This window comes from Rhinoderma darwinii, chromosome 1 (genome assembly GCF_050947455.1).
Source record: "Rhinoderma darwinii isolate aRhiDar2 chromosome 1, aRhiDar2.hap1, whole genome shotgun sequence".
Classification (NCBI taxonomy): Eukaryota; Metazoa; Chordata; class Amphibia; order Anura; family Rhinodermatidae; genus Rhinoderma; species Rhinoderma darwinii.
This window is the reverse complement of record NC_134687.1, coordinates 140,631,144-140,653,642: the sequence shown is the minus strand read 5'-3', so window position 1 is coordinate 140,653,642 and position 22,499 is coordinate 140,631,144. Positions and strand designations below refer to the sequence as shown.

Genomic DNA, 22,499 nt, shown 5'->3' with positions numbered 1-22,499 from the left:
CGGTCCGTTGAAACAACGGCTGTGTGAACGGCCACATTGAATTACATAGGTCCGTGGGACAGCCGCTGTTTCAACGGCTGTCCCACGGATGACACTCCACGGCCGTCTGTTTCGCAATCACGGGCCGTGCACGCGGCTACGGTTCTGTGCATGAGGCCTAAGAGTGCTTAACCAGGCCGTGTCGTCTTTTTCCACACATCCTAGTACTACCTAGATCTCATGTGTTCTGCCTGAGGACTCGAGGAAAACAAATTATCAGGTAAGTAAGCTGTTTTTCAATGAAGTCAATGAAAAACGCCTCCAAAAACGTCCCAAGAAGTGTCCTGCACTTCTTTTGACAAGCCGTCATTTTACGTGCCATATTTTGATAGCGACGCGTAAAATAAAGGCTCGTGGGAACAGAACATCGTAATTCCCATTGAAAGAAAGCAATGGGCAGATGTTTGTAGGCATATTAGGGGCTTTTTTTCAGGCCTAATTCGAGGTGTAAAACGCCCGAATTACGTCTGAAAACACTGCGTGTGAACATACCCTTCTTGGGACGTTTTTTGAGGCGTTTTTCATTGACTCCATTGAAAAACAGCTCCAAAAATGGCCGTAAAAAATGCAGCAAAAAACGCAAGTTTTTAAAAAAAACTTCTGAAAATCAGGAGCTGTTTTCGCCTGAAAACAGCTCTGTAATTTCAGACATTTTTGTTCAGTGCGTGTGAACATACGCCTGAAAAAACTGCTCCATTACGCCTACAAACATCTGCCCATTGCTTTCAATGGGTTTTACAATGTTCTGTTCAGACGAGGTGTAATTTCACACGTCGCTGCCAAAAGACAGCGCGTAAAAAGACGCCCGCGTCAAAGAAGTGCATGTCACTTTTGGGACGTTTTTCATTGACTCCATTGAAAAACAGCTCCAATAACGTCCGTAAAATACGCCGCGAAATAAGCGAGTTGTTAATAAACGTCTGAAAATCAGGAGCTGTTTACAGGCGAAAACAGCTCCGTAATTTCAGACGTATTTTGCTACTGCGTGTGAACAAAGTTCTTCTTTTTTCTTTGCCTGTATGACCTTTCACCCACTTCCCATCAGTGACTAACCCCTCATATGATCCGCCCTCAATTCAGGGAAACCCTGATATGGACTGTACCACTCTACTTGATAAGCGGGCAGTCCGAAACGCAACAAAATACACTGCCCGTATTTGGGATTGTTGTCAACTTGACAGAGAATTATAGCACATCTCAATGAAAACCAGCAGACAGCTCTTTACTGTTATCACAAATAACTATACAGGGTAGTTCTCCAGATAACCCCCCCTCTTGCCGAAGTGTGGACCATCCCACCACGTGACGTACCGCTAACGTGACGTAGAAGTGAGATGAGGAGAGCAGGGAGTGGTACAGATGCTGAGAAGCCGGTGTCTGCTTGTCACTGCAAGTACGGGGCTTCCCATTGTGAGGTAGAGTCGTTGTGAGTCCGCTGGCATTCTCTGAGCTGAGCACCACGGGATGTATCAGAGTCCGGCAGGTAGACTGTGCTCGGCGCTGAGAGACGTGCCCGCACTGTGCGCCTCCTCTCTGCGGCAGCAGACGCACCACTCCCCGGTGAAAAGAAGAGCTCTCTCGCCGCCCGTCCTGGGCTCCCTGGCTAGCTTTGGTTGCTGTCATAGTCTGGCCGGCTGGATCGGGGACGGACCGGCTAAAGCAGCATCTAACCCGGCCACAGCATCACCTCCGGTGCCAACAGGCGGAGCGACCGGGACCCCATCCCGGTCAGCTTCTCGATCAGGTGAGTCCATGATATGTGCGGGCTGGGTCGTGTATAGAACGTCAGCCATTGTAACGTGTGATCGGATGTAATGGAGGATGACGCTGCGAAGAGTTATGTGGGGGAGGGGTGAGCACTGCGGTGTACGGGACCCGATGATGCCAGGTGTCTAATGCAGTACTAGTGGGGAAATATGCGCGGTCACCAGGGCACGTCCTGTAGCTTCTGTCCAAGACATTCACCTGTGCCAAGCCGAAACCATGGTAACTGCAGACGATCTGTTCGCAGGCATGGCACAGAATGTCTGGGTATATTGGTGACTTCCAGACTAATGTGGCGGCTGTGGTCCTCTACCTGCTGTGTACACCTGACTTCACCCCTATCGACACATGGGTGAAGTGATCAGATGCAAGATGGTGAACTGGTGATGACATTTCAGGCCAATGCTTTCCTTTGTCTTCTGACTGCTGTCACTGTTAGATAATCTCGTGCCTGTCCAGAAGCGCCAGGTATGCGGCGTCCTGCAACTTGTGCAGTCTGTGACAGCGACTCCTATAGGAATGTATCGTTCCTGAATGTGCGCAGCGCTGGCACTATATCACGTTACATTCTCCTCCCACTCACTGCAGTCATGTTCCACTAGAAGTAAAGCCGGTGACATACGTCTTCCTATTAATTTCTGTTAAATGGCGTGACATATTCTGAAACCGTCACTACTCAATTTTGGGTTGCAAAACACCAAAATGTAGTGAAAAATTAGCATTTTTCTGCTTGTAAGACAGATAGTAATACCACATAAAATAGTTACTAGTTCACATTTCCCCCATATGTATCAAACAGCATTTAGAAAGTTTCTTAACCCTTTAGACTTTTCGCAGCAATTAAAGATTTTTAAAAGGGTTTTGTTTTTTGCAGAAATTCATTTTGAATAATTTTTTATTTTTTTTTGTACCACAGAAGGTTTTACCAGAGAGATACAACTCAATATTTATTGCCCAGATTCTGCAGATTTTAGAAATATCCCACATGTGGCCCTAGTGCGATAATGGACTGAAGCAACGGGCTCAGAAGCAAAGGAGCACCTAGTGGATTTTGGGGCCTCCTTTCTATTAGAATATATTTTAGGCATCATGTCAGGTTTTGAAGGGCTCTTGAGGTGCTAACCACATTGGAAACCCCCCAAAAGTGACCCCATTTCGGAAACTACACCCCTCGGGGAATTTATTTAGGGGTATAGTGAGCCTTTTGACCCGACTAGTTTTTTGCAGAAATTATTGGAAGTAGGCCATGAAAATGAACATCTACACTTTTTTTTTATTTTTCAAATAAAATGTAGGTTTAGCTATTTTATTTCCGCAAGGACTAAAGGAGAAAAAGCACCATAAAATTTGTAAAGCAATTTCTCCCGAGTAAAACAATACCCCACATGTCGTAATAAACGGCTGTTTGGACACACGGCGAGGCTTAGAAGGGAAAGAGCGCTATTTGGCTTTTGGAACTCAAATTTTGCAGGAATGGTTTGCGGAGGCCATGTCGCATTTGCAAAGCCCCTGAGGGGACAAAACAGTGGAAACCCCCAACAAGTGACCCCATTTTGGAAACTACACCCCTTGAGGAAACTTTCTAGGGGTATGGTGAGCATTTTGACCCCACAGGTGTTTTACAGAAATTATTGGAAGTAGGCCATAAAAATGAAAATCTACATTTTTTTTTCAAAGATAATGTAGGTTTAGTCATTATTATTATTTTTTTTTTCGTTTCCACAATTACTGAAGGAGAAAAAGCAATTTCTCCCGAGTAAAACCATACCCGATATGTGGTCATAAACTGCTATTTGGACACACGGTAGGGCTCAGAACGGAAGGAGCACCACTTGGATTTTAGAATGGTTTCTGGGTGCCGTGTCACATTTGCTGAGCCCCTGTAGTACTAGTACAGTGAAGAAAAAAAAAAAAGTGACTCCATTTGGGAAAATGCACCCCCTGAGGAATCATCTAGGAGTTTAGTGAAAATTTTGATCCCAAAGGTTTTTTCTGAATTAATTAGAATTAAGCCATGAAAATAAAAAAAATTTCATTTTTCTCCAATAAGATTTAGTTATAGATCAACATTTTTCATTTTCACAAGGAATAAAGAAAAAGCACCCCAACATTTGTAAAGGAATTTCTCCCGAGTACGGTAACACCCCATATGTGGTTATAATCAGCTGTTTACATATATGGGAGGATTCAGAAGAAAAGGAGCTGTGTTTTAAGTTTTGGAGTGATTTTGCTGGAATGGTTTGCAGACTCCATGTCGCATTCACAAAACCCCTGATGTATCAAACAAGTGACCCCGGTTTAGAAACTACACCTCCTAAAGGCATTTATCAAGGGGTGTAGTGAGAATTTAGACTCCACAGGTGTTTCAGAAATGAATACGCAGTGAATGGTGAAAATTGCAATTTCTCCACTGATATGCCCATTCACCGCACAATATGTTGTGCCCCTAGAGAATCTTACCCCATAAATTGTTAAGCGGGTTCTCCCGGGTATGGTAATGCCTTACTTGTGGCCATAAATTGCTGTTTGGGCACACTGTAGGGCTAACAAGGGAAGGACCGCCATTTTGAGCATGGATTTTGCTCGGGAGTTTTTGTTTGAGTTTTGCTGGTATTTCAGTTTATAATCTGGGGGTATATGTAATCTGTGCGGAGTACATCAAGGCATAATAAGAGGGTATAATAATGGGGTAAATAATACAATTATTCATAGCTGTGTGTTACTTTATTCACTGTGCAATAGTAAATATACGTGGTTTTTCCCTTGAGTAATATATGTGTTTCACTGGATACCAATGGGAATTTTAATGTGATTTATTTCACTTTTTCGCAATTTAAGATAGTGATACAATTGTATCCATAAAATTCGTTCACTAGCGCTTGCGCACTTTACATTGACATATGTAATAAGTTTAGATAGGACAAGGATGAGATTTAAATGGTTAATACCATCACACTCTAGTATTTATATTTTAGAATTTTCCTGGTTTTCATTTATTTTTATTTTTTTATATATTTTTTCAAAAAATATGTTTAAATATTTTAGTTCCAATAAAAAGCAATCCGTTATGCGCAGGCCGGTGTCACACTGATAAACGGTTTTCTTTCTTATCCCCTTTTGTAACGCTCTGCACATTTTGGGGACTTTCTCTCCTTTGTAGTTTGGGCGATTTTGCTGTGGAAGTTTTGCGCTGGTATAATATGGGCGCCCTCGCTTACAGCGGATGTGCTATTTCCCTTTCCTAGTTCCTAAATAATAGGGCCCTGAAACTGAAGGAACGTTCGCGCATTGAGATGATTTTTCATCACCGCATTACTAGTGCCATATAATCTATTTTTTTTCGGCTGATGGAGTAGTGTGCGGGCTCGGTTTTTGCGAGATGGGCTGTAGATTTTATTGGTATCATTTTGGAGCACATGACTTTTTTTGATCACTTTTTTTATTTCATTGCTATTCCAGAATTGCCAAAAACAAGCAATTCTGGAATAGTGTTTTATTGGGGGGTTTTTTTCGGCATCCACAGTGCGCCATAAATTACATGTTAACTTTATTCTGTGGGTCGATACGATTACGGCGATACCAAATTTATATAGGTTTTTCTTTTTTTATGTATTGCAGCTTTTGCACAATAAAATCATTTTGTTTTCTGTGTCGCCATATTCTGAGACCCATAACTTTTTATTTTATTTTTGCGTGGACAAAGCTGTAAGGGATTATTTTTTGCGGGACGGATTGTCGTTTTTATTGGCACTATTTTGGAGTAAATGTGACTTTACATAATTGTTTTATAGTTTGGGTTGTTACGGATGTGGCGATACCAATTATGTGTAGTGTTCATTTTTTTTTTTTACGGTTTTTCCCATAATAAAAGACCAGATTCACACGAGCGTGTGGCATCAGCATATGGAGCGTGGCTGCGTGATTTTCGGCATCATTATGACACTCTGTTTGTAAACAGAAAAGCACGTGGTGCTTTTCTGTTTTCGTTCATTTATTTTACTGCTGTTGCGCGAATTACGCGCGGCACCCGGAAGTGCTTCCGTGTGCCGAGTGCGATTTGCATGCACCCATTGACTTCAATGGGTGCGTGCAGCGCGAGACACTGGCAAATATAGGATGTCATGAGTTTCACGCAGCGCACATACGACAGTCTGAACGGTCTCATTCATTAACATAGATCCGTGCAACGCACGTGAAAAATCAGGCGCGTAGCACGGACGTACATCACGTTTGTGTGAATAAGCCCGAACTGTGGGGGAAAGAAGGCAGTTTTATTTATTTTTTATATATTTTTTTTGTACTTGAAACTTGTGTGGTTTTTGTTTTACGACAATTTTTATTAACTTTTTTTACATGTCCCACTAGGGCACTTGAGGGCCTGATGCCCAGATCGCTACTCTAATACACTGCACTACATACGTAGTGCAATATATTAGTTCTGTCAGTTATTCATTGACAGTAAGCCTATGAGGACTCGCCACAGGCAGGTCCTCATCGGCTCTCGTACATGGCAGACTCAGATGCCGTTATTTGGCCTCCGATTGCCATAGCAACCCAGCGATTGGGTTGCCGGTCGAGTTAAAACCCATCAGATGCTGCGCTTTATTGAGCACAACATCTAAGGGGGTTAATCAGCCGGATCGGAGAATAGCTCTGGTCCTGGCAGTTACAGGAGGATGCCCGTGGTGATGGTGCCTGCTCTGCTTCTGGTCTCGCACCATCACTGTGACGTAACTGTACTGCGGTTTGCGGAAACGCCTTCCCGACGGCAGTGTGTGTGTGTGTGTGTATATTTTATTTCGGGAAGGGGTTAATGAATGTTTACAATATCAGGTAAAAGGGGAGGAAAATGGGCATAAGGTGATATCGCCCACACCCGGAGAATCACAGATCGCACCTTCAAAAACAGCAAAACGTACGGTATAGGTCAATAACCATATAAAATGTTGTTGTAATAACGCTGAAAAAGAAAAGCCCCACAACTAAGGCCTCATGTACACGACCGTAGCCATGTGCATGGCCGTGATTTTCGGGGCGAACGGTCAGCGGCGAGCCGCCTGCAAATCGCGGGCCATGCACATGGCCACGACCATTACTTTCAATGAGCCCGGACCGCAGAAGACTGTCGTAATAAGACATGTCCGTTCTTTCTGCGGTGTGGCCTCCAGGGCCATGCACGGACTGTAAAAACTACGGTCGTGTGCATGGGGGGAATTGCGGCCGCAAAAGCACGTTCGTGTGCATGAGGCCTAAGTAATCCCACGTGGGGTAACATTTTACAAAACCAATCTCTACATATAATTAAACTGTAAACTTTGCGTGTCTGTACATTAAAAATATATGCGAAAAAATAATAATTGGATAAGTGTTAGGGTATGTTCACACTCCCTATTTACGGACTTAATTCAGGCGGTTTACGCCTCGCATTACGGCCGAAAAAACTGTTCCAAACCGTCTGCAAACATCTGCCCATTGAATTCAATGGGTCTTACTGTGTTCTGTGCAGACGGCCTTTTTTTTTTTTTTTTTACGCAGCGCTGTCAAAAGACGGCGCGTAAAAAGACGCCCGCCTCAAAGAAGTGCATGTCACTTCTTGGGACGTAATTGGAGCCGTTTTTCACTGACTCCAATGAAAACCAGCTACAATTACGTCCGTAAGACACGCGAAAAACGCGTTCACTTGTCAAAACTTTTTTTTTTTTTTTTTTAAATGGTGACCATTCACAATCAAAACACTTCTTAGACAGTATCCGTTTGTATAAAAGCGCATTCCAAATGACATATTTTGGGGCAGAACTAATTACAGAGGGACCATTCATGCCGACCTTCAAGGTGCAAGGCCAATTTTACCATCACATCGGATCTTTGCTACCACAAGATGAGCCAAAATTTCTTCCGATTTCTGATATTGGCCTGTTCATTGTAATCTGATACAAAATAAATCAGAACTTTCCACAACGAAATAATTCTCCTTTAGAAATTTAAGCCCACCAAAACTATGTAAGGCACCCGACACAAAATCACAAATCTACAACATAACGTGATAGAAGATGAGATTTTAACAGGATGCAGTGCAGGTGATACTGTTTTTCTACCCCGAATCCCCCTCGTTCCAAATAATTTTCCCATCCGTTTTAAACGTGTACAGTTTCCTGTCCGCTTATATTACGCTATGACCATCAACAAAGCGCAGGGCCAAACGCTGCACGTTGTGGGCGTGGACCTCCGTGTCAGCTGCTTTGCGCACGGCCAGCTCTATGTGGCTCTCTCCCATGTTAGCAACTTCACCAATCTTTATACACACATCCCTGGTGGTTCTACTGCTAACATTCTTTACAGGGAAGCATTGTCTTAGTGAAAGAAAACTATTTTAATTGAAGTTTGTTTATTGTCTGTTTTATTTCACTTTGTTTTGAGTATGGTCCAAGGCTAGGAGTAAAAAACCGCATCGGTACATTTTTAGTGGTCTGCGCATATGAAGTCGCGGGCACAGCTAGTTAATATATTCATATGAAATAAACAGACATATGGTGTATCAATAATCCAGAAGGAAAAGGTTCAGCACTCCTTGTGGAATATGAAAAAATCTTCTTTATTGGTTGAAATAGATAGCCAGCGGAAGACTGAACAGCAAACAGTGGACAAGAAACATAAAACATACGTTCCCTCTGACGCGTTTCTAGCTCTCGAGCCATTACTCATAGATGGGGGAAGGAATGAGAATGTGACTAAAATAGCTGCCAAGACAAAAAACACCCACTTTGATCAGGTGTATGCAATTATTTTACATTCTCATTCCTTCCCCTATCTATGAGTAATGGCTCTTGAGAGCTAGAAACGCGTCAGAGGGAACGTATGTTTTATGTTTCTTGTCCACTGTTTGCTGTTCAGTCTTCCGCTGGCTATCTATTTTAACCAATAAAGATTTTTTTTCCTATTCCACAAGGAGTGCTGAACCTTTTCCTTCTGGATTGTTTCTACAGCGTGGAGATCGCTGTCTTCTTCGTGCACCTAGGAGGGTGAGCTGACATTTCCATATATTTCCTATATGGTGTATCAATGTATATGGATGGTATAATAAATGTGAATTTAAACGCTTAACCCTTTAATGACCAAGCAATTTCTTTTTATTTTTTTGCTTCGACATAGCTATATGAGGACTTGTTTTTTTTTTTATTTTTTTTTAATAGCACCATTTTGGGCTACATAAATTTTTTAACTTTTTTTTTGCGGGGGGGGGGATAGAAAAACAAATTTCGCCACTTTTTTTGCGTCCTAAATCTACGCCGTTTACCGTATGGTATAAATAACACTAACTTTATTCAGCGGGTTGTTATGATTGCAACAATACCAAATTTGGATAGATTTTGTATGCTACAAATTTTTACACAGTAAACACTGTTGCAGGACGACTTGTCGTTTTTATTGGCACCATTTTGGAGTAGATGCTTTTTATCACATTTTTTTAAGGCAGGATTCACAGAAAACAGCAATTTTTCCTTTTTTTTTTTTTTTTTCCCCCTAGTCACACTTTAACATGCGATAATCCGCTTTTATAATACACTTCAATACTTTTGTATTTCCGTGTATTGCTGCCTGTCTGTTTAAAACTGACAGGCATCTGCTAGGCCATGCCTCTGGCTTAAAGAGGCTCTGTCACCAGATTTTGCAACCCCTATCTGCTATTGTAGCAGATAGGCGCTGCAATGTAGATTACAGTAACGTTTTTATTTTTTAAAAACGAGCATTTTTGGCCAAGTTATGACCATTTTTGTAGTTATGCAAATGAGGCTTGCAAAAGTCCAAGTGGGCGTGCTGAAAAGTAAAAGTACAACTGGGCGTGTATTATGTGCGTACATCGGGGCGTGTTTACTTTTACTAGCTGGGCTTTCTGACGAGAAGTATCATCCACTTCTCTTCAGAACGCCCAGCTTCTGGCAGTGCTCTCGAGAGATCACGCTGTGACGTCACTCACTTCCTGCCCCAGGTCCTGCATCGTGTCGGCCACATCGGCACCAGTTGACTCTGCAGCATCAGCGTTTGCATGTAAGTAGCTACATCGACTTACCTGCAAACGCAGATGCTGCTGCAGAATCAACTGTAGCCTCTGGTGCCGATGTGTCTTCGCTAGTCCGACACGATGCAGGACCTGTGAGTGAAAACCACGCGACCTGCACGGACGCAATTCACGGTTGTCTGAATCAGCCCTTATACTTGCACATTAACGATACTGAAGTGTTTAGACAGTGAATAGACATTCCACGGGATGTCTATTCACAATCTCTGCACTTCGTTACGCGTCCTCCGCTGTAACTACCACAGACAGAGTAATCTCGCGAGATTACGCGGTAAATGACAGGTTACGAGATCACGCTTTCTCGGCTGTAACTACCATAGAAACAGTAACTAAGTGCAGAGATTGTGAATAGACATCTCGTGGAATGTCTATTCACTGTCTAAACACTTCAGTATTGTTAATGTGTTAGTATAAGACAGCACATAAGGATCTAGCAGGATCCCTATGCGCTGAGTAAATGAATGGAGAGGAGTGCATGATGCCGATTGGTCAGCGTCATACGCTCCCCTGTACGACACCCACTTGGTCTAAAGTGAAAATACGCCCACTTGGGCATTAAGCAACTCATTAGCATAAATCTAAAAACGCTAATAAAGTGGTAAAAATAGATCGTTTTTTCAAATAAGCATTACTGTCACCTACATTATAGCGCCGATCTCCTTATCTAGGAGATAGGCCACTTATAATGTGGTGACAGAGCCTCTTTAATAGGAGCACAAAGATGGCAGACCTGGGGGCCTTCATTAGGCAGCCATCGCCACCCCGTGATTGCATTGCGGGGGGCCGTGATGAGCTGTTAGAGGGGTTCCCCCCTCTTTCTAACGACTTAAATGCTGCGGTCGTTATTGACTGCTGCATTTAACGAGTTAAACTAGCGGGATCGCGCTCGTTACTCTGAAGTGTCAGCTGTAACTTAGAGCCGACACCGGCATCGTATGGAGCGGGTTCGCTCCGTGAGTCCATTCCATACTTCCGCTACCTGACTTTGGCGTAATGGATACGTCAAATGTCAGGAAGGGGTTAAATATGGAGACACAAAAACAAATAATTTTTGAAGTGTTTTTACTGTGTAAAAGTAGTAAAACATACAAAATCTATACCCATTTGGTATCGTTGCAGTCGTCACAACCCGCTGAATAAAGTTATTGTGGTGTTCATACCACACGGTAAACGGCGTAGATTTAGGACGCAAAATGGGCGTGGCGATATTTCTGGGTGGTTTTTTTTTCCCGTTTTCTCCTCTCTTTTTTTTTTATTTTTTGACGGCCCGGGAAACCTGGCTGTCAAAAAATGGGACATGCCCTATTTTCAGCCGTTCGCCCGGTTGCCCAGCACCCATAGAAGTTTATGGGGCCCTTGTAATACACGGCCATCACTTGAATGTGCTCCAAGTGCATGTGAAGAGGAGGTGGGTATTTTTTAGCTCCCTGTAGGAGCAGAATCCCCGGCCACAGCTTTGGCAATGCTGTGGCCAGGGATTGGGGATTCTGCTCCAGGAGAAGTCCGTGACTTCACGGTGTCCATGTGACGTCACAGACTTCTGAAGCGGAATCCCCTGCGATGTGGCCGGGGATTCTGCTCCAGAAGTCCCTGCCTTCACTGTCCATATATGGACAGAAGTGAGGGGCTTCTAGTGGAGCCGTCCCCTACAGGAAAGTAGGGGGGGGTGCCATCTATAGGGGGGCCTGTGTGGCATTACGTACAGGGGGGGGGCCGTGTGGCATTGCTTACAGGAGATCTGTGTGGCACTACCTACAAGGGGGGGGGGGGGGCTGTGTGGCACTACCTACAGGGAGCTGTGGCAGTATCTACGGAGGGCAGTGTGCGGATGAATTTCATTTGTAAAATTTTTTTTTAAATGAACAGGGAAAAAACGGGTCAAAAACGTCTGTTAACTGCAACGCGGAATGGAATTGGAACGGATGCAAAACGGCTGTTTTTATTGGCAGACACTTGGACCCTGTCATGTGAATAAGGCCTAAAACGTCCAAGTCAGTGTTTGGGGGTGCTGTGCACTTGTTCTCTCATACAGCTGTTAGAGTCTGGGGCAGTGTAGCATCTACTCTAGGGGTCAGCAACCTTTGACATCCCAGCTTTTGGGGAAACTACACCTCCCAGCATGTACAGGCTGCCAAAGGCTTTATTATTCCAGCCAAAGGCTGTCGGGGCATGCTGGCAATTGTAGTTTCACAAATACTGGAGTTGCAAACCTCTGATCTACTCCAATTGCCATTACCCAATCATCCAGTGACACTCAAATCCTGACACGTGACTGAAGCATGCAGTACTGTAGCTTTCATTTCCAGCTGAAGTGCTTGTAGTTTCCTGTTCCAGCCTTTAGATGTCACTGTGCCCTTTCCCTGCCCATGTGATTGAGGTTTGAATGTCATGGTTGTCACTGCCTGAGTGGCTTGGTAAGATTACAGCTTTCCTCAGGTATTGCGACCTCTTCCTTCCTGTCATGAATAGCTTCTCTTGGCACATTTGCAGCGCGGATGAGCGGCAGCTGCCAGTGAACAGTGAGTGCTGTATATTGCTTTTCTCTTTTGGTAACACAGAAATGACAGCAAGAACTAGATCTACATTGTCTGTGGAATGGTAGTGTTTCGCTTTACCAGCGATCCCAAGGTCAACGAAGTCATTTACAGCAGAGGAGTCTAGGAGGGGCTTTGGCTCCGGTGACATAAACAAGGTCTTATGTCATGTAACCTCCCTTTGTCCTGTTGACAGGGTTTCCACATTTGACTGCCCTGTTCGTTCACACTTGAGCTAAGTCCTAAGCCATGGATACTTGGGGGGTACCTGACAGTAGCATTATCAGTGTGTTCTACACATGACCCCCATAGTCTCTAGAACAGAGGGGGCCCTTCTCTGAATTCCCCAGGGAAATATTTACTGTTACCATAGGATACTTTGTGTATTGGAAGTGTCACTTTAAGATACTCAAAGATATCAGCCACACATGGCAACCGGCACTGGACCACGGTTTAGTTTTGCCATAAACATTTTTGTTCATTTAGCACTTCAGATATTCTCTAGTGGGTCATGAGACCCATGTATATCTTTCCATTTGCTACAATCCATTCTTCCCTGTTTTCAGATGTTTGGGGTGGGTAAACTGTAGTTTTATACAATCAGATTGACTAGAAAAATGGCTGCCCCCCAGAAACACTCGCATATGTACAACTGACGTTGCAGCTTTTTCATTTATTGACAGAAGTTAAATTCAAGATAAATGAACTTCTCGTACGGCTGTGCCACTGCCTTCTGATCGCCTTTGGAGCAAGAAGGGTACAATGCAGTGCTAGCACGTAGGGAAGATTAGGTTATACATATATGCTGTCCGGTCTGTATATGGCTAGTTTTGCCACCGTTGAAATCAGTCCGGTGACCCCGCTTGCACAGCCCCTGATCATGTGACGTTATGTATTTAAATCGTGTCCCCCTTCTGCTCTCCCAGAATATCAAGTCACTGATCATGTGACAAATCCTCCTCCTCTGAGTAAAACGCCCTATGACAAGCGTTACAGGTCTTGTGACATTTCCTCTGCTTTAAAGAGACTGTCACCAGATTATAAGTGCCCTGTCTCCTACATAATGTAATTGGCGCTATAATGTAGGTGACAGCAGTGCTTTTTTATTTAGAAAAACTATCTATTTTTACCACTTTAGGAGCGATTTTTAGCTTTATGCTAATTAGTTTCTTAATGCCCAAGTGGGCGTGTTTTTACTTTGGTCAGCGTCATACACTCCTCTGTACAACGCCCACTTGGTCTAAAGTAAAAACACGCCCACTTGGGCATTAAGAAACTCATTAGCATAACTCTAAAAATCGCACCGAACATGGTAAAAATAGCAATGTTTTTTTATTTAGAAAAACTATCTGTCATCTACATTATAGCGCCGATCTCCTTATATAGGAGATAGGGCACTTATAATGTGGTGACAGAGCCTCTTTAAGGGTACAGTTTTCCTTTCTGCCGGATTTCTAAAAAAAAGTCAACGCCGTCCTTTTTTTTTTTTTTGTTTTTTTTTTACACATTGCAGACGGAGTGATGTATGATGTATGTCAGTTATACGTTTAACATAAGTCATGGACTTTTCAATAGCCTTTTATGATAAATACCATATAGTCTATAGGTGATGTATGTCTAATATTGCCATCCGTCACCCATGGACTATGATGGTATCCGATTAACGGCTACATCGTGAACTCTCATGACCGCAGTTCATGATACATATGTTAAAAGTATACCACTATGGTCTATGGTGAAGGATGCATAATAGGTACCTGCCCAGTAATTTAGGGAGTGGCTTTTGACGCAGGAACTGGAGAATCATGGGATATGTCGTTTTGAACAAGGCCAGTGTTGCAGGACAACCTTGTTAGAAGACGTGGCACATGTAAACAACGTCACAAGGGAATGGGACAAAGCACATTTTGAAGAAAGAAAAAGTATGGATACTGTACATCAGATGTGTGTTTTTTCTTTGGGGTCAGATAACCCCTTTAAGTACTACCCATGACCAGTGGAATGAGGTTTTTTTTTCCCCCTAATTCACATTAGACTTCATCTGTGAATGTCTTCTGTATAATGAATCTTGTACAGTGTGTTCTGTAATGTCCCTCATAGAGACCGATAAATGAAATCTCCATACATTGTGTATAAGACGTCCCTGCAAAGACGGAACCTAAAATCTTACAGGCCACTAAACCTAAAGTGTGATGTTTACAAGATGAGCTGCGAGTATCCTTCACGTATGGAGGGAAATGTTCCTGGAGGTTCTTCTTACAAGGGATGATATATTGTATTGAAGTGCAGATACCATAGACCCCCCCCCCCCCCCCCCTCAAGTATTGCTTAGTTTTTGATACTTTACCCTTTCCCCCTGCAGCCATTTTTCGGATTTTCACTTTAAGTGGAGTGCTCACTATATAGGAGACACGCTTTTCTTCTAAGGCTATGTTCACACACTAAGGGTATTTTCACACGTAGTTTTTTTGGGTGTTTTTTTCAATAGTCTATGGAAAACTGCTCCAAAAACGTCCCAAGAAGTGTCCTGCACTTTTTCGCGGCCGTTTTTTTACACGTCACAAAACGGTCCGTCGGAACAGAGAGCCGTTTTCCCATTGAAATCAATGGGCAGATGTTTGGAGGCGTTTAGAAAATAAGCAGTGTGCACATACCCTTAGCCTGCCTTGTTGTAAAGTAGGGGGTAATATACTTAAAAGATGCCCCCTCCGTAATCAGGAAGTCTGGAGGCTGTATCTGTACGGTCTGTGCCATGGCTTATGGTCTGTTTGACGTCCTTTATATACTAATGGGTTTGGACAGGCTTAGCAAGCAAGGTGATCTAAGCTGTGCTTTACGAGGATCAGACAGAGCTCTGGTCACTGGGAAATACTCAGTTTGCAGTACAGTGAAGACCCATTCAGGCAGGATGGCTGTACACTTTTCAGTTACCATGCCAACCACATGGGGATACCATGATGTCTGTGCAAGGTAGGATACATATATACCACTGTCTACACTCTAGTAGTCCAGTACACTCGTGGATACTTTACATCCTATGTAGTACACAAAATAGAGCCAATATAAAGTGTTCAATGTTCTCTATTCAATGTATATGTAAGGCTAGATTCACACTGCGTTTTTGTCCTACATTGAACGTGTACTCCTCTGGTGTCAATAGAAGGGGGGGGGGTGGTACAATGTTGGTTATCTATTTAAATGGCTGGCATTGGGCATAGTGATTTGACAGACAAATCACAGTAATAATTGCAATCTGAAAACAGAGCTGATCATCATGTAGCCTGAAAAAGTGGCCAGCTCCGTAAAATATCTAACTAGCCACCTCCGATAAACCATCCTAATTAATTATCATGACATTGAGGCACAATATGCATGGGAAAACCCAGCCTCTTAGGCTATGTTCACACGCTTAACCAAAAACGTCTGAAAATACGGAGCTGTTTTCAAGGGAAGACCGCTCCTGATTTTCAGACTTTTTTTTTTTTTTTTTTTTTTTTTTTTTAAGCCACTCGTGATTTTCGGAGCGTTTTTTTACGGCAGTTTTTGGAGCTGGTTTTTCTATGGAGTCAATGAAAAACTGCTCCAAAAGCATCCCAAGAAGTGACAATCACTACTTTTTCGCGGGCGTCTTTTTACGTGCCGTTTTTGGAAAACAAGTTAAAAAAACTCCTAGTTGGAACAGAACGCCGTATTTCCCATTGAAATCAATGGGCAGATGTTTGGAGACTTTCTGCTTCCGTTTTTTTTTTTTTTCAGGCGTTCGAGGGGTAAACACCCCGAAATACACCTGAAAACACTCCGTGTGAACATACTCTGTACTGCAGTTCTTAAAAATCTTACAGCATGATCCCTACATAATGTACAGCAGAAGTCCACAAACTTCTGGGTCTTGTGAGCCACATTAGAGTGACAGCCGAGAGCCATCAGGAATGTTGAGTGTTTTTGAAGTAAAAAATAAAAATGTCAACGCTTACTTTTTCTAGCCGTATGAATCGAATGCAAAGACCATAGCATAAAAAACGCTCAAAACTGCATTGATTTCAATGTAAAGTCGGACGGAAACTGCTCAGAGCATGCCAAAAGCCACCCAGGAAAAAAAGTGCCTCTGCCTTCCATTGGGGGCGTTTCTGGAGCTGGTTGTGACTCAGTTTCCGCGTCAAAATCCGGTGCCAAAAAATGCAGTGTAAACTACCCTTTAAAGGAATACTCTGGGCTAAACTTAAACACTGTTTTTCCTAGTGCAAGGCCTAGGCCTTATTCACATGACCGGGATAATCGTCCAGGTGACGGCAGGGTTTTTTTTTTTTGTTTTTTTTAATGGCCCTCGCACGGCTGCGTGTCTATGGGGCCATTCACATGGTTTTTTTGTATTTTTATTTTTTAATTTTTTTTTTTTAAGAGTAAGGTTGTGTGTATGTATGCTAAACATGCCATATAATGGCCACAAATAGCGGTCTTCCACTTTGGAGGCACTGTCCTAACTCTGTCTCTGAGCTAGTGGGTGGAGCCTAACTGCGATCATGTCTTCTATAGGGCATGACCACACGTGGCGGATTTCCTCTAACTGTCCGCATCAATGCCGCACCTAATCCGGGTTGCGGATTACGGCTGCGGATCTGCCCAAAATGTGCAGTAAATTGATGCGGACTAGCTGCTGCGGACTGCGGGAAAAGTGCTTCCCTCTCTATCAGTGCAGGATAGAGAGAAGGGACAGCACTTTCCCTAGTGAAAATAAACGAATTTCATACTTACCGGCCGTTGTCTTGGTGACGCGTCCCTCTTTCGGCATCCAGCCCGACCTCCCTGGATGACGCGCCAGTCCATGTGACCGCTGCAGCCTGTGCTTGGCCTGTGATTGGCTGCAGCCGTCACTTAGACTGAAACGTCATCCTGGGAGGCCGGACTGGAGACAGAAGCAGGGAGTTCTCGGTAAGTATGAACTTGTATTTTTTTGACAGGTTGCTGTATATTGGGATCGGTAGTCACTGTCCAGGGTGCAGAAACAGTTACTGCCGATCGCTTAACTCTTTCAGCACCCTGGACAGTGACTATTTACTGACGTCACCTACCAACGCTCCCGTAATTCCGGGAGCCCCATTGACTTCCTCAGTCTGGCTGTAGACCTAGAAATACATAGGTCCAGCCAGAATGAAGAAATGTCATGGCAAAAAAGCAAGACGCATCCGCAGCACACATAACATGTGCATGACAGCTGCGGACTTCATTGCGGAACTTGGAATCTCCATTGAAGTCAATGGAGTAATTCCGCCATGAGTCCGCAACCAGTCCGCCACTGGTCCGCAACAGACAGAGCATGCTGCGGACACCAAATTCCGCTCCGCAGCCTATGCTCCGCAGCGGAATTTTACGCATCGTCTAAACGAACACTTCTAAATAGAAGTGGAAGTCAATGCAGAAACGGCTCCGCTGCGGATTAACGCTGCGGAGTGTCCGCAGCGGAATTCAAGTGAAATTCCGCCACGTGTGAACCCAGCCATACACTGTACACCTAGAGAATCCTGCTCTCCTATCTTTATTTAACACATGTATTATGTGCACTATTATACAGCAGTAATAAGTAGTCTAGCTGAGAATCCAGCACTGGGCGAGACCTAAAAAGCTAACCATCACATCTGTGTTTCTCTCTGCTCCTGCTCCCCCCCCCCTCTCCATAGACTTGCATACAGCATGTGTTTCTTAATCACCCTCTGCTCCCACCTTCCCTCTCATAAACTTGTATAGGCAGGCAGTGAAGTGACACATCCCCCACCTCCTGCAGCCTGTCAATTCTGCTCCGTAACCAGGCTCGGCCAATGCTTAACAGGGGCTGGATAGCAGATTACAGGAAGGGAGACTCCTAGTGGCAGTAACTTCACACAAAATTGCCATGGCTAAAACAACAATTTTAGCAGTAAGAAAATGACAAAGTGGATCTATATACAGTATACTATTAGACTAGCATAAGTTGTTTGAAAAGATAGTGTCCACTTGAGAATGGGGGTGCATGACTCAAGGTTTCAATGAACACAAAGGTTATATACTGCCCCCTTATTCAGACGAACGTGACGTTTTTGCGCACGCAAAAACCGCGGCGTTTTGCGTGCGCAAAAGGCACTTGACAGCTCCGTGTGCCCTGTTCATATGGATGCGCGGCTGCATGCTTTTTACGCAGCCGCCATCTTTATGACACTCCGTTTGGATGTTTGTAAACAGAAAAGCACGTGGTGCTTTTCTGTTTACATTCATTATTTTTACTGTTATTGCGTGAATAATGCTTGTCCCACGGAAGTGCTTCCGTGGGGCATGCGTGATTTTCACGCACCCATTGACTTCAATGGGTACGTGATGCGCGAAAAACGCCGACACATAGAACATGTCGCGAGTTTTACGCAGCGGACTAACGCTGCGCAAAACTCACGGACAGTCTGCACTGCCCCATAGACTTCTCTAGGTCTGCGCGAGCCGCATGAAAACCGCACGGACGCTAAACACGTTCGTCTGAATCAGCCCTAATGGTGTATCTGTTTAGCCTGGAGTGTTCCTCTTAAGGAGTTGGCTGATTCAGCATTGCAGTTTTCTGTTTTCCTCTCCTTTCCTTGTGTGGTGTGTCTACACTACGGTTTCCAAGAATCCATTATACAAGTTGAAAAAGTTTAACGTTTGTGTTTTCTCTTCTCCTTAGTGTGTTCCATGGGAAACCGCACCAGCCGCTTGTACAGTGCTCTTGCCAAGACGCTCAGCAGTACAGCTGCCATTTCCCAGCACCAGGATTACCTTGAAGAATCAGAGCATGAGCAGCTGGATCCATTGGACCCCAAAGATCTTCTGGAAGAATGTCAAGTGGCTCTGCGGGAAAGGCCTGCTAGGCTCCATAGGGAGTTTGTTAGTCGGACTGAAGATTTCAGCGGTGCACACACCTTTCGAGTGATGCAGTGGAATATCTTGGCGCAAGGTATTGCTGCTATTGCCTGACCAGGCGGTTTTTTGTTTTTTTTTGCTCTGGGTATGGCATTTTCTTTCTGGTGTTTTTTTTTTCTCCCATAGGCTTCTCTATATGACTTTAAAAACTCCAGAAAAAAAGCATGTAGAAGATAACCCGTTACGTTTCAACAACTCTGATGCAGTTAAAATTGCCTAAACATGCCCTTATGCCTCCTCCACGCACGGAATGTGTGGAAATTGGCCTTTGTCTTACCCAATATATCTTTGGTGTATGTTGCACACCACACTAGGAATTTACTGATTCCTGGATAAAACTTATTTAGGCAAAAAGCAAAAAACAAAAAAGTGTGTTTTGAAGCCAGGTAATTACAATAGTCAAGTAACTTCATTTCAAAAGTCCTCTTGTAGGAAAAATAATTTTCTAAACTGCATTTGTTGTACGTTTTGTCAATCCTGCCCTCAGCAGTCCTGTAATGCTCTAGGCGGGTCTCTACATGAAGTAGGCAACCGAGAACCAGATACAACAGTTCTCTCTTAAATCAATGGATACAGTAGGTTGACATTTAATGAATAAGTACCTTACAGTGTATATCTTTGTTTGTCTTTGTTCATAGCTCTCGGAGAAGGCAAGGACAACTTTATCAAATGTCCCATAGAGGCGCTAAAGTGGGAAGAAAGGAAGTACTTGATCTTGGAAGAGATCCTCATGTATCGCCCTGATGTCTTGTGCCTGCAGGAAGTAGATCACTATTTTGATACTTTCCAACCAATCCTTAGTCGGTTGGGCTATCAATGCACTTTTTTGGCAAAGCCATGGTCTCCCTGTCTAGATGTGGAACATAACAATGGGCCCGATGGCTGTGCCTTCTTTTTTCTTCAGGACCGCTTTCATCTTGTCAGCAGTGCCAAAATCCGGCTCTCAGCCCGGACTTTAAAAACCAACCAAGTGGCCATTGCTGAGGTACTTCAGTGTAAGGAAACTGGTAGATTGTTGTGCTTTGCTGTCACCCACCTGAAAGCCCGCAGTGGATGGGAGAGGTTTAGACTTGCACAGGGCACAGATCTCCTGCGGAATCTTGAGTCTGTTACCCAAGGTGCCAAGATTCCTCTGGTCATTTGTGGTGACTTCAACGCAGAGCCTACTGAGGAAGTATACAAGCGATTTGCCTCCTCTAGTCTGAATCTCAACAGTGCCTATAAGGTGCTTAGTGATGACCGGGAAACTGAACCTCCCTACACCACCTGGAAGATCCGTCCTACCGGGGAGTCCTGCAACACTCTGGATTATATATGGTATTCCCAGCATGCCCTGCAAGTGAACTCTGCTTTGAGTTTGCTTACAGAAGAGCAAATTGGGCCGAACAGGCTTCCGTCTTTCAATTACCCTTCAGACCATCTGTCTCTTGTCTGTGACATCAGCTTTAACGTAGGCCCTGATAGGTTATCGTAATGGTTGTCATACTAGTCACGGTGTGGCTGGCGTCGGGAGCGATGGAAATGCTGGATTTGGAAGAGGGATAGAAAAAAAAAAGAACCTATTTATATTAATGGACGCTGTCTGTTTTCCTTACTAGAGCTGGTACACCGCTTCCATGATTCACATGACGTGGTACATTGTAGCTGATGTTAGATATGATTTTTTTTTTTTTTTGTATGCGTCTTTTTGTTTTTCCCGTACTGAATTGTAGCAGTAACCAAACTAAATGCCTTTTTGTAATGAGATGTGCACATGTATTTAATTTTGAATGCAATTGTTTGTGTCAATGTCACTTTTTCCAAAGTATTTATTTTTCTACTTGAAGCAAGTGTATAGAGTTCAGCAGCTGAAATATATATATTTATTCCATGATTTAGAGGAGGCCCGACGTCTGGCAAATTTTTTGTTCAATGCAAATATTCTGAAGTGCAATATAAAGGGATTTGCCAGTCTGAGGATCTAATGTAATTCGTTTTCATACACACCTATGTTCCTGTTGATGATTTTGTGGAGCAATCGCGATTGGCGGCCGTGTGTTATTAAAAATTGTTAGAACAAATCAATGCAGTAAGAATATAGAAAACTAGAAATGGTTCAAGACTAATGTATTTTCTCTTTGTGAACTCCAATATGTAAATGTGGAATAATAATTTACTCCTCTTTTAAAGTGTGGTAATATTTTGTCTAGTGGCCTCTGTACGTGGGTAAAATGGGGTACGCCATTCACCCCAACACTGAACGGTTTCACATTTGACTTTAATAGGAGTATTTTAAATAAATAAATTGGACACTTGAATGATTCACTGTAAATGTGAAATTCTGGTTTATGGTCTTTGTTACATAAAAACGAGCAGTTCTAATTTCTACTACCGTAATCTCTCAACCCGAATAACCTTCGCTAAAATGCAAACCACGTGCTGACTTGGAGTCTCTAAAGGTTTATTGAATGGAAGGTGTTTGTACTGTATAGATGATATCTATAACACCCACATTATTTTTCCTATCCAAACAACTGATGCAACACTCTGGTCCGTTGAAAAACCCCTATTGTAAGTCAATAGCCTAGGTTTCACGTGTTCAGTATATATCACAGAACTATTCATGTGTACAGTATATACAATGCCATTATTCATGTGTGCACTATATATGATGGCGATAATATAAAGCATTTGGCCAGTAAGGATTGATAAAATATTATTATTTTTTTTTATCCACCTAATAACAAAACCAGTATCTCATCCTTGTTCACACAGCGCTCAAAAAAAGAAAATGCAAACGTGTAAAAACTGCTGGTGGTTTTTGTAAAACGCTCTTTAAAATACAGGCTGTTTTAACATGTTTTGTGTGTGCTTTTGGCATATTTTCTTGGCATGTAATTAGGACTCCCATTAACTATGGGAATTAGGCGTGTTTTTGGCGACAAAGTATTGCCCTTGTGTTTTTGGTGCGCGATGCTATTTTAAATGCGTGCGTAAAAAAGTGTCATATGCACGAACGCCTCACTTTCCCATGTCAATCGGAAGCTTAAATCATGCTATCTTCCTTCTGTGCTGCTCAAAGATTTTATAACGGATAATCCGATACCGTTCCTGTTTGAGTGTTGTGATCAAGGCATACGTTCAGACCATCACATTCTGTTTAGCAGTTTTGTAGGATTAAGGCACAA

General features: G+C 43.2%; 1 protein-coding gene across 1 annotated transcript; it reads left to right on the top strand.

Moving 5' to 3' along the window:
- Nucleotides 1-1,343: 1,343 nt before the first annotated feature.
- Nucleotides 1,344-21,643, top strand: NOCT (nocturnin). The gene is made up of 3 exons (XM_075860440.1): nt 1,344-1,783; nt 19,097-19,366; nt 19,971-21,643. Exons 1-3 carry the CDS (start codon nt 1,504-1,506, stop codon nt 20,804-20,806), a joined length of 1,386 nt encoding a protein of 461 aa, XP_075716555.1. The 5' UTR covers nt 1,344-1,503; the 3' UTR covers nt 20,807-21,643.
- The last annotated feature ends 856 nt before the right edge of the window (nt 21,644-22,499 follow it).

Coding starts and splice junctions, on each gene's coding strand:
- NOCT (XM_075860440.1), top strand. CDS start 1,504: ATGTATCAGAGTCCGGCAGGTAGACTGTGCTCGGCGCTGAGAGACGTG. Junction 1,784..19,096: donor CCGGTCAGCTTCTCGATCAG/GTGAGTCCATGA, acceptor TCTTCTCCTTAG/TGTGTTCCATGGGAAACCGC. Junction 19,367..19,970: donor GTGGAATATCTTGGCGCAAG/GTATTGCTGCTA, acceptor CTTTGTTCATAG/CTCTCGGAGAAGGCAAGGAC.